The sequence below is a fragment of the Staurois parvus genome, unplaced genomic scaffold (assembly GCF_062004578.1).
Source record: "Staurois parvus isolate SC_StPar_1 unplaced genomic scaffold, SC_StPar_1.0 ptg000044l, whole genome shotgun sequence".
Taxonomy (NCBI): domain Eukaryota; kingdom Metazoa; phylum Chordata; class Amphibia; order Anura; family Ranidae; genus Staurois; species Staurois parvus.
In genome coordinates, this window is record NW_028317840.1 from 1,510,372 (window position 1) to 1,522,535 (window position 12,164).

Sequence of the window (12,164 nt, forward strand, 5' to 3'; positions counted from 1 at the left end):
CTAATAATTGTCATCCAGTAATGTTCTGTTTCTTGAATATTGTTAAATATTCCTTCTGTATAAAACACTCACCTGACATACGGACTTAAGCTCATCAGGGAGAACATATCCAGCACAGATCATAGAGTCCTTTATTTGGAACCACCAAAACTCAGGAGTTTTGCAAATTTCATAGGCAATAACAGGTAGTACCACTTGATTTAATGCTTCAGCAGCTCTTGGAGCCAATGAATTTCCTGAGATGGATTGAACAGATTTTTGATTATGATACCATCTGAATTTATTGTAAATATGAAAAACACACTTTAAAACAAATGTATGGCATATTATTTTAAATTGATATTTGCCTCGTGCCATCTGTGGCCCAGCAAAGTATGGCCGACAGACTCAGACAGGAACAGGGAAGGACAGCACTACTGTAAGTGCTAATCAAACTCTGTTTTATGCACAGTGCTCACAATGCACATGCTGACAGGAGTGCCGAGTGAGTAGAGTTGATGATTAATTACTGTTTTCTGCTCCTTCATTGTCCAAACAGCAGACTGTGGACAGGGAGGTGACATCACTGTATTCATTAAAGTTGAATGCAGCTCTGTATTTATTAATACATAATTCAATGTACATTATCTTGCTGAAAGTATTGGGACGCCTGCCTTTACACGCGCATGAACTTTACTGGCATCCCAGTCTTGGTCCGTAGGGTTCAATATTGAGTTGGCCCACCCTTTGCATCTATAACAGCTTCAACTCTTCTGGGAAGGCTGTCCACAAGGTTTAGGAGTTTGTCTATGGGAATGTTTGTCTATTCTTCCAGAAGCACATTTGTGAGGTGGATGTTGGATGAGAAGGCCTGGCTCGCAGTCTCCGCTCTAACTCATCCCAAAGGTGTTCTGTTGGGTTGAGGTTGGGACTCTGTGCAGACCAGTCAAGTTCCTCCACCTCAGGCTCACTCATCCATGTCTACGGATCTTGCTTTGTGTTTTGGTATTCTGACGCCTTAAGAGTTCCCTTCACTGGCCCTAAGGGGCCAAGCCCCACACCATAATCCCCCCTCAACCAAACTTTACACTTGCACAATACAGTCAGGCAAGTACCGTTCTTCTGGCAGCCACCAAACCAAGATACATCTATCGGATTGCTAGACAGAGAAGCGTGATTCATCACTCCAGAGAATACGTCTCCACAGCTCTAGAGTCCAGTGGGGGTGTAGCTGAAATGATTGCTCTCGCTCTGGCATTCGCGATGATACCTCACATGTGTGGTGTGATCACTGTTTACATATGTGTGCGGGACTTACATAGGTGGTCACATTTGCACGTGAGCACGGGGGACGAGGGCACTTTACATTTTTTTTGTTATGATTATTCTTTATTTTATTTAAAACTTTTTTTAGATTGTTATTTTTAATTAACTTTATTCCTATCACAAGGAATGAGCAATATCCCTTGTGATAGCATGGGCTGTGACAGGTCCTTTTAATGGAGAGATTAATGGAGAGTCTATTAGACCCCAGATCTCTCCTCTGGTCTCCAATGCAGCCGATCACACACAGATTGGTCTGATTGGTTGCTTTCCTGGTTGCTAACGGCCAGGTAAACAAAGAACCGACACCAGAACTGACAAAATCCTTGTTGCTTCTGGTTTCTGGGGTCACAGAGAGGGAGGAACAATGTCAGTTCCACTCTCTCTGTGTAGTGCAGCTATTGCCTCCATTCAGAGCGGTCCCGGGCTTCCTGATCGGACAGTAGAGCATGGGAAAGGCAGCAGCGGGAGAGGGGGACCCCCTTCCTCTGCCTGCAGAAGTAATTGAGTGGCTTTTCAGCCACTCAATTCACTTCTGCTTAACAGAGCATCATCTGCTGTAAATGTTGATACAGGATTGTGCCTGGTAGTGATAACCACTTCACTCCCACTCATGTGACATCCACCTAGGTGAAGTGGTTAAGCCAAGCTGTTTAAGTGTCTAAAACTGACTTTGTATTAGTCTCTTGTAATTTATTGTACATCAGAGCTTAGACTTTCAGAGAGATAAGCAGCAGAAAGAGCCAATCACTTCTGCTGCAGGGCTCATGTCCTAATGATGAACTTGCTGATAGGAGGAGACAGCAGAGTGACCGATGAGCTCATCAGTCTGCTGCTTCTTCTTTCACTTCCCAGTTAGGGGCTTGGGGAGGGACAAGACCTGCAATACTTTTTTGCAACAGAGATAAACCAGGTCTCCCATCCAGCTAAACAGGAATGTGTTATAGAGTAGAGCAGGGGTCTCCACAACCTCTAGGTGTTGAGGAACTGCAAGTCCCATGAGGCCTTGCAAGACTCTGACAGCCACAAGCAAGACTGCCAGAGGTAGAGGCATGATGGGACTTGTAGTACTTCAGCAGCTGGAGGTCCATAGTTTGGAGACCCCTGGAGTAGAGCTATGTAAATGTTAGGACTGCATGGACGGAAGTACAAATCCTTGGCAAGTAAAACAACTCCTATATACTGTACAGTATGTATTTAATCTCTGTATTTAGCAGACAAGTCAGTATCACCACCCTCACTGTGCTAGCTGGTGAAAGTGTGTGAATCATATAACTAAATGGACAAAATCACAAATACTTTAGCAGACCAGATTGTTCATATATATTTATTTGTGTATTTATCAATCTGCCTGAAGCCTGGCTTTAAAATATCAATGCAGTGGGCAGCAGGGTGGCTAAGTGGTTAGCAACTCTGTCTGGCAGCACTAGGGTCGTTGGTACGAATCCCAGCCATGGCACTACCTGCACGGGGTTTGCTTGTTCTGTGGTTTTCTCCCACACTCTAAAACCATGCTGGTAGGTTAATTGGCTCCTATCTAAAATTGACCCGAGTGTGTGAATGTGAGTTAGGGACCCTAGATTCTACGCTCCTTGAGGGTTAGGGACTGATGTGAATGTAAAATGTATGTAAAAGCGCCACGTAAACTGACGACACATTATAAGTATCTGTAATAATACAAGCTTTTGCAGATGTTATTTTTAATAACACAAGATGGATACATTACTTGCCTGTTTCGTCTCCCCATCCAGTTGCATGGCATCGGTAATTTGCACCTAAGACCTGATTTTTTGGTGGAAGACAAGCAAAATCGATATAATCATTAGCTGCCACCTCACCATCCAGCCTCACCAAGGCAATATCATATTCCAGTGCAGGAATTTCAGGGTAGACAAAGCCTTCATGGCGGTAGATGCCAAGAATTTTGTAGCATTGCTCTGTGGGCTCCACCAGTGTTAAGTTGTGTTTCCCGAGACACATTTGCCAGCGATATAACTCATCTGCATAACTTGAAAGATAAAAGTCCAATGTAGTTACATCTACAAAGAGTTTGCCTAATTGCCTTACCCATGAACACGCAAACACCCATGCATGTGCACACACACCTACACACATTTGTAGACATATTTGTATAATAATAAATATAGAAATAATAAAAATAATTAAAGGGTATGTTCAGGAATTACTCATATTTACACCCAAACCTCCTTATTCCAGCATTATTTATTTATTTATTTTATTCTTTTCCTACAGTGAGAAACAGCCTCTATTACTCCTCATTATATCATCAACAGATTTGTAATTTGTTTGACGTAGGCACACCACCAGAATTATACAGTCAGGTCCATAAATATTGGGACATTGACACAATTCTAACATTTTTGGCTCTATACACCACCACAATGGATTTGAAATGAAACAAACAAGATGTGCTTTAACTGCAGACTGTCCGTTTTATTTTAAGGGTATTTACATCCAAATCAGGTGAACGGTGTAGGAATTACAACAGTTTGCATATGTGCCTCCCACTTGTTAAGGGACCAAAAGTAATGGGACAGAATAATAATCATAAATCAAACTTTCACTTTTTAATACTTGGTTGCAAATCCTTTGCAGTCAATTACAGCCTGCAGTCTGGAACGCATAGACATCACCAGGCGCTGGGTTTCATCCCTGGTGATGCGCTGCCAGGCCTCTACTGCAACTGTCTTCAGTTCCTGCTTGTTCTTGGGGCATTTTCCCTTCAGTTTTGTCTTCAGCAAGTGAAATGCATGCTCAATAGGATTCAGGTCAGGTGATTGACTTGGCCATTGCATAACATTCCACTTCTTTCCCTTAAAAAACTCTTTGGTTGCTTTTGCAGTCTGCTTTGGGTCATTGTCCATCTGCACTGTGAAGCGGCGTCCAATGTGTTGTGAAGCATTTGGCTGAATATGAGCAGATAATATTGCCCGAAACACTTCAGAATTCATCCTGCTGCTTTTGTCAGCAGTCACATCATCAATAAATACAAGAGAAGCAGTTCCATTGGCAGCCATACATGCCCACGCCATGACACTACCACCACCATGCTTCACTGATGAGGTGGTATGCTTAGGATCATGAGCAGTTCCTTTCCTTCTCCATACTCTTCTCTTCCCATCACTCTGGTACAAGTTGATCTTTGTCTCATCTGTCCATAGGATGTTGTTCCAGAACTGTGAAGGCTTTTTTACATGTCGTTTGGCAAACTCTAATCTGGCCTTCCTGTTTTTGAGGCTCACCAATGGTTTCCATCTTGTGGTGAACCCTCTGTATTCACTCTGGTGAAGTCTTCTCTTGATTGTTGACTTTGACACACATACACCTACCTCCTGGAGAGTGTTCTTGATCTGGCCAACTGTTGTGAAGGGTGGTTTCTTCACCAGGGAAAGAATCCTTCGGTCATCCACCACAGTTGTTTTCCATGGTCTTCCGGGTCTTTTGGTGTTGCTGAGCTCACCGGTGTGTTCCTTCTTTTTAAGAATGTTCCAAACAGTTGTTTTGGCCACGCCTAATGTTTTTGCTATCTCTCTGATGGGTTTGTTTTGTTTTTTCAGCCTAATGATGGCTTGCTTCACAGATAGTGACAGTTCTTTGGATCTCATCTTGAGAGTTGACAGCAACAGATTCCAAATGCAAATAGCACACTTGAAATGAACTCTGGACCTTTTATCTGCTCATTGTAATTGGGATAATGAGGGAATAACACACACCTGGCCATGGAACAGCTGAGAAGCCAATTGTCCCATTACTTTTGGTCCCTTAACAAGTGGGAGGCACATATGCAAACTATTGTAATTCCTACACCGTTCACCTGATTTGGATGTAAATACCATCAAATTAAAGCTGACAGTCTGCAGTTAAAGCACATCTTGTTTGTTTCATTTCAAATCCATTGTGGTGGTGTATAGAGCCAACAATGTTAGAATTGTGTCCATGTCCCAATATTTATGGACCTGACTGTATCTCTCTATGCACTGTGTGCGGGCAAGCTTTTGGTATTCAAGGTAGCAGCATTATTTTGCATGGAAATAAACTGCTAATGTATATACTGTATTCAGAAGAGGGACCGAAAAGGGGTGGTAGAAAGGTGGAATTCTGTAGTCCACCAGGCAGAGCTAATAACACTGATTGAGATTTCAGTGTAGCACTGTGTTTTCAGCAATTGGAAGTTAGGAAAATTTTGGATTTTCTGCATTTTGTAATGGTTAAAGCATGGAAAAATCCAGCTATCTGCCGTGTAGGGTCCTTTCCCACATGACCACCATTTCCATATCCTTTCCATGTCCTGTGCAAAATCTAGTGTAGCTGTGCATGGTAGCCAACCAGCTTCTAAGTTCAGCTTGTTCAATTAAGCTTTGACAAAAAAAAAATGGAAGCTGATTGGTTTCTTTGAGGAGCTGCACCAGATTTTGCACTCTCCTTTTTCTAGCAAATCAACCCCATGGTGTATATGGTAATGGATTTTCCTCCCTTTAGTCTGTATGGCTCAGTCGAGCCAGTTGATTAGTTTATATATATATATATATATACACACACACACATACAGTTTATATGTGTATAAATGTATAACTAGTGGTTCAGTGGAAAGTTTTTAAGTAGCGTGCCTTCAGTATAAACAATGTCAAATCCATTAGGAAATTCAGAGATACAGGCAGCCGAAGTTATATGTAGTTTCTGACTTTAACTATTAAATAAAACACAGCTACACTTCTCTTGCCTCTCAAGTCTTCCTTTTGGTCTCCATTCCATCCTTAGAGTCTTCTGATTTTTGGGACTGCTTTACATATTAAAGGCCTAGTGGGGATGCTTGAGAGATAGAAGGTGGAAGATCAAACTACTTCATTGCAGGAACAGTTGAAATTTGAATATGGTTTCAGCTAGCTATATACTGTACCTACTGTATATCTTTGGATCTACTGTTTGTTTTGGCATACACTTTCACTAAAGGCAACCTCTCATTATGCATTTTAAATAATATGCTCAGCTTGAAATGCTCAGGGTAACTTTGGAGGACTCTACAAGAAAAAGGTAAATTTTTTCAATGCGCTCATAGAGCTATTCCGTATTTTACAGACCTTAGTCTTTCACATTCCATGGGCCTAAATTTTAGGGGATGTCTTGCCATATACTGCATATTGAAAGCAAACAGGTATCTCTGACTGAGCTCCCCTAACAATCAATTTGTCTTTGCATGGTTGATTTTGGGAAAGAATAATTTCTTTATTAGTTTGGTATAGTTTTTCTTATTTCTTTACAAATATATATATATTTCCCTATATAAGCTAATTTTTAAAATACCTGTATTGGCTGTGAGGAGAGGTTAGCCTAGATTCTGTAATATAACAGTTGTGATTCTACTGCTATAAAAAATCTTATATCAACTACTAAGAAGCAATCAGGGTGAGCAGAACTTGGATTGAGATTCTTCCCTTCCAAACATTCTTGTAGTCCCAAGACAGGCAAAAACTATTGTAATGCACAGAGAGGATTGGTTCCGCTATATTGATCCCAGCTCTGTTCCCTTTATGGAGCAAGAAGCCAGGCACAGTGTATTTTCAGCCAGGTGCACGAACTATCACTCAGTCCCCAGGCAGTAACCAGGCAGATAGTGTCTTTTTTTGTTGTTTTGTAGAACTGAGATACAAATTGGCTAAATAAATAAAGCATTGGTATGCCCAAAACTTAAAGCGGAGTTCCACCTGAAGAAAAAAAAAAGTCAGCAGCTACAAAAACTGTAGCTGCTGACTTTTAAAATACAGCCACTTACCTGTCCTCACCACCTCAGGTTTCACCGGCGCTGGCATCTTCTGTGTGGGCATCCGGCTGTGGCTGCTTGCAGCTTCACAGCCGGGTGCCCACTGTGCAAGCGCAAGAAGCGCTGTGCTTTGTGAATGGCCCTGTAGTCTTCTGGGACCTGTCACATGTCCCAGAAGACTACAGGGAGGGAGGAAAAATTCTGCTTCCGATCGCCTAGGCAATCACAGCGGAAGTGGGAGCGGATACCTGTCAAATATGGCTCCCCAAAGGTGCCAATCCTTAATGGGGAGCGGGGGATAAAGGCTTAAAGCGGAACTTCCCCTTTTGGGTGGAGCTCTGCTTTCATAACTTGAATGAGGACACTATCTGGAAGTAATTAAAGTGGTTGTAAACCCCAAAAAATCTAAATTGAAATGACCAGTCTACCTCACACAGCATAGCACCAGAAATCATTTGTTTGTAGTCTGGCCAAGAAAGGAGCAGCCAGTCATCTGAATTTCTCTCTGCTTTCCTGCAGCAAAAAAACCCGACACATGAAAAAAAATAGAGTCACCACACCCCCTTTCCTGTGACTGACAGACTAATTAGAAGCCTCATGAATGAGCATGAGAGAAGGGGGCATGTGTCCTGCAGCCATCCACACAGATCACTCCCGAAATAGCCTAGCTAGAGAATTACTCATCGGACCATGATGACACTATGTGCTTATCTCTACTAACAGAGGAGGGGGGGGAAGCATGCTTTCACAGGTCATCATTATCAACTAACGATGAAAGGGGGGGGGGGCAAATGGCCTCACACAGATTTAACCCCACAGCTGCCAGGGAGAAAGCCGAGCAAGTGGATCACAATTAACCCCTGAATGACTGGCCACTTTTACTGTGTAACTATAGGGTGTATCTTGCAAGTAGGGCACTACAGTAAAAGTGCCCAACCATTGAGGGGATTAATTGTGATCCTGCTGCTCAGCTCACACCCCAGCAGATGTGGGGTTAAATCTGTGTGAGGTTGTTTGGCTCCTGTTAGTTGATAATGATGACCTGTGAAAGCATGTTTTCACCTCCTCCTCCTCTCTTAGTAGACATAAGCACATAATGTTGGCAGGGTCCCACTGAGTAATTCCCAACAGTTGCTCAGCTCCCTCCAGCCTATGAAAGTCTGCAGTCTCTGGTGCCTCAACTGTTGCTCAGTGTTTATGGGGATAACTGTTGTCTCCTCAGGCTGGAGCTGACTCCTAATTAGTCTGTCAGTCACAGGAAATGGGGTGTGGCGACACAAATTTTTTTGATGTGTCAGGTTTTTTCACTGTAGGAAAGCAGATAGAATAGCAGATGACTGGCTGCTCATTTTTTGGCCGGACTGGGGACAGATGACTTCTGCTGCTATGCTGTGTGACATAGACAGGTCATTTCAATCTTGATTTTCTGGATTTACAACCACTTTAAGTGAAGTATCACATACTTCTCTGTAAAAAAAAAAGGTAGCACACAGCTATAAGCACAGGGGCCTCCTCTAAGGCACAACTCCCACAGCAGGTCTGGAACAGTCCCTCCAATAAATAAGGGGGTATGGGCAACAGTCTTTCTTCTGAGAATTCTCTAAAGCCTACTCACTGTGATCCAGGAAATCTGAAGGTCTCTACTCAGCATCAGTTTGATTCTGGCTTGAAGTTTCCTAGGAAGATCCCCTAGGCGTATTGCCTTGTGTGTTCCTATGACTTTGGGAATGATCATTTGGCTCCTCAGTGAGCAAGAATCATCCAGAACTTCTTAAGGCCTCTCCTAAGCCTTGGAAGGTTCAACAGTGCTTCCAGGCTGGGTCAGCCTCCAGCTGGTGAAAGACCCTGATACTATCTGCTTTCACTTTTATGTACTACTCTCAGCCAGCTGGCCATTTTTTTTCCAACCAGGGATTGTCTGAGACTGTATCCAGGGCCAGCCCAGACTCTGCCCTCACTTGCTCACTATGTTTCCAGAAAGCTCTAGAAAGACAGAGGGAGATAGGCTGCAGCTGCAGAACTCAGAGTAGGCAAACCACAATTATGTCTCCACTTCTAACAGCAGAGTTAAGAAACACTTCTAGTGCCTAAAGTAGGTGGGTGCTACACTATACTATTTGTTGTATTGGTGATACCTTACACAGAAATGGTCATGATGAGTTACATTTCCTCCCCTGACCCCCTAGAGATCAAGTCATAAATCCTGATAGGTATTTTATTAGTGTACTAAAACAAGCCACAAATAACTGCAGTTTTGAATAATATTCTCCCATGCAGTAGCTAATTGACAGCTTCTGTTAAAACTGAAAGACGATGTGATGAGACATGCATTAAGCGATTTATCTTTATGACATGTAAAGCAATTGCTAAGCTTTACAGGAAGGAGTAATATTAGAAACATAATCTAGTATGAAAAATGTTTGTGTCAAATGAAGGACAGCCTTACTTAATAAAACAGTGGGCTGCTGTGAGGACCCAGTTCTTGTGAATGAGAGTACCACCACATGTATGGAAGAAAATTGTTTCATTACGCGAACTTGGCCAAACCTGAAAATATGAGAAAATTGTGACAATAAAAATGAGTAACATACTATAGCATGCTAACTATGGTTTATATGCTGCATATTTGGCTCTTGAATTTATTTTAGAGCCTATGTTTATTTATTTATATTTTTCAATCAGCACAAAGAATAGTACTTACATTGACTAAAAAGTGTCACGTGTGCTGGTGGCTGCTCTGTTAGTTGAAACCTTCTGTCTCCTGAGCCCCCCATACCCCAACAGCAGTAATCTTTTGATGCTGCGGGGATTAATATCAATAATAATATGTCACAGGCAGGGGCGGACTGACAACTCATGGGGCCCCCGGGCATTAGGGGATCATGGGGCCCCTGTGTCCTTGCCCAAACTCAAAAAAGCCTATGAAAAAGGTACCAGGGGCATCTCATGGGGCCCCCTACTGACCCAGGGCCCTCGGGCAGTGCCCGAGTTTCCAAATGGTCACAGGTACCTGTCAAGAGTGCCAAATATGCTCCCCCATCCACCCCCCTCCTCCATTTATAGGAGCGGATCTATAGCTTCCATCAATTAAAATTAATGGAGGATGGGCAGAGAAATGAAAGGTCTGCCTCTTCTATATAGAGCACTTTTCATTGATCATTGATCGCAGCTATAGATTACCAGTTAGGAGTGGGGCATGGGGGAACAGAGAACAGAAACTAAGACAGCAGCCTTCGGCACAGTGGATTCTTCTGATTCAATGTACTGATTTTTTACAAAACAAATATTACCAAAACTTGGGCTTTAAAGCTTTTTTTTCCACTTTCACAAAAAAGGAGCAGATTTAGAGAAAAAATGTTCACTTTGCAAAATGAATGCTCACAAGCTTAGTAAAAAAGGTGAAGGCACACCGATCTCAATCATCCAACCATATGCAAGGAAAAATCCTGTTTCTGTCCCTTGCGCATTCAAACTTAACATGGTTTTATGTTAGTCCCAATGTTAAAGCATCTGTAAAGACTGGTCAAATAGGAAATGATTTCAGGAGACTTGTATCACATAAAAATACCATCATCAAAATAGTGTGCGCAATGTTTTTTCACAATTATTTGGGGGGGTGGGGACTTTACAGCTACACTGTGCATTGAATGACTTTCTGTTGTTCCCATTTTGACACTCATGCTTTCAACTCTACCATTTGTAGCTGATAACTAAAAAAATTACTTTCATGCACACTAGCATTTATTTAGGCTCAAAAACCGATGTGTTTTTAGTTGAGGTTTAGTAGCATTTGGTAGCGTAAGTATTTTATTAGCAATTTTACAGAACATGTAGTAAAAAAGCATTAAGAACATTTTAGTAGTGTTTTCTGATGAAAAAACTTTCCCAAAAACTCTACAAAAACTTTTTTTTTCTGCTCCTAAACCCTGAACTTTGAAAAATGCTTCTAGCCTACAATAGTGTGCACGGACACATAGAAAAACACTAGCTTCTAGAGTAGAAAAAAAAATGCTGATAGCCTCTAGGAGCTTAAAAAACTCTAGCGTGCATGGAGCGTAAAACTGGTGTATTGGCCAGGTTGAAATCTGATATCTAGCTGTGCCTGATGAATGAAAAGCTTTTACTTATTTAACCTCACATACACTTTAAGCAAGCATTTGTTTTGCTAAGTGAACATTCTCCTATACTAAATCCTTCTCAATGAGTAAAACATAAATAAAAAAAATAAATTAAATTAATGGGCAGCCCAAGGCCTCCTTCATATTAAAACCACAGCTAATTATTATACAGTATTTATATAGCGCCAAAAGGTTTGCTTAGCGCTGTACATTATAGTGGCGGACAGTACATGAGAGAATACAGTAACAAAACAATACACGAGGGGTTTGAGGGCCCTGCTCTTTTGAGCTTACAATCTAGGAGACAAAATCTCTGTATTTGAAACACAGTACACAGAGTCCAATCCTGTAGATGCACAACCTAAGGTAGTGGTCACTAAAAGGCGGACCGTGGTCCAGAACCGGACCAAGAGAGAGTCCCGTCTGGAGCGCAGCCACCCCACTGCCGGGTGCCCTCCCTCGGGCCCAGGCCTGGACTGGCCATAGAGCACACCGGGTATTTTCTGGGTTGCCAGGGCCACCGGGCTTAAGATGCCCTCCCTCGGGCCCAGGCCCGGAGTGGCCATTGAGCACACCGGGTAATTGCTGGGGTGCCAGGGCCACCGGGCTTAAGATGACCGGGCCGCAGAGCGGGAGGTAACGGTCTGGACAGGGCTAAAACAGACCACGGCCGCCGCTCACCTCCCACTGTGTGGCTATGCCTAAAGCAGGGCCAACAGGAGGAGGGGAAGTGATGGCTCCAGTTGACAAACAGGAAGCGTCACTGACACAGAGACACCTCCTTGGCCGGCCGCTGCACTGAAGGGACAGTGGCGGCCTTTCTTCTTCACCTGCCAGCACACTGTGACAGCTCTGTAGTGGAGGTGGATGGGGCTGTCTCTGCTGGACAGGCTGTCTCTTTGCTGAAAGGGATGTTTCTTTGCTGAACGGGCTGTCTCTTTTCTGGAAGAGTTATCTCTTTGCTA

General features: G+C 42.8%; 1 protein-coding gene across 1 annotated transcript in view; it reads right to left on the reverse strand.

Moving 5' to 3' along the window:
* Positions 1–12,164, reverse strand: part of LOC149470451 (ovochymase-2-like) — a 120,914-nt gene that overhangs the window by 39,023 nt on the left and 69,727 nt on the right. Inside the window, exons 13-15 of the mRNA XM_089663746.1 lie at positions 9,528–9,628; positions 3,033–3,310; positions 73–236 (exon numbers count right to left, since the gene is read on the reverse strand). Of these exons, the coding sequence (XP_089519872.1) occupies positions 73–236; positions 3,033–3,310; positions 9,528–9,628 (543 nt within the window). The remainder of the gene's footprint in view (positions 1–72; positions 237–3,032; positions 3,311–9,527; positions 9,629–12,164) is intronic.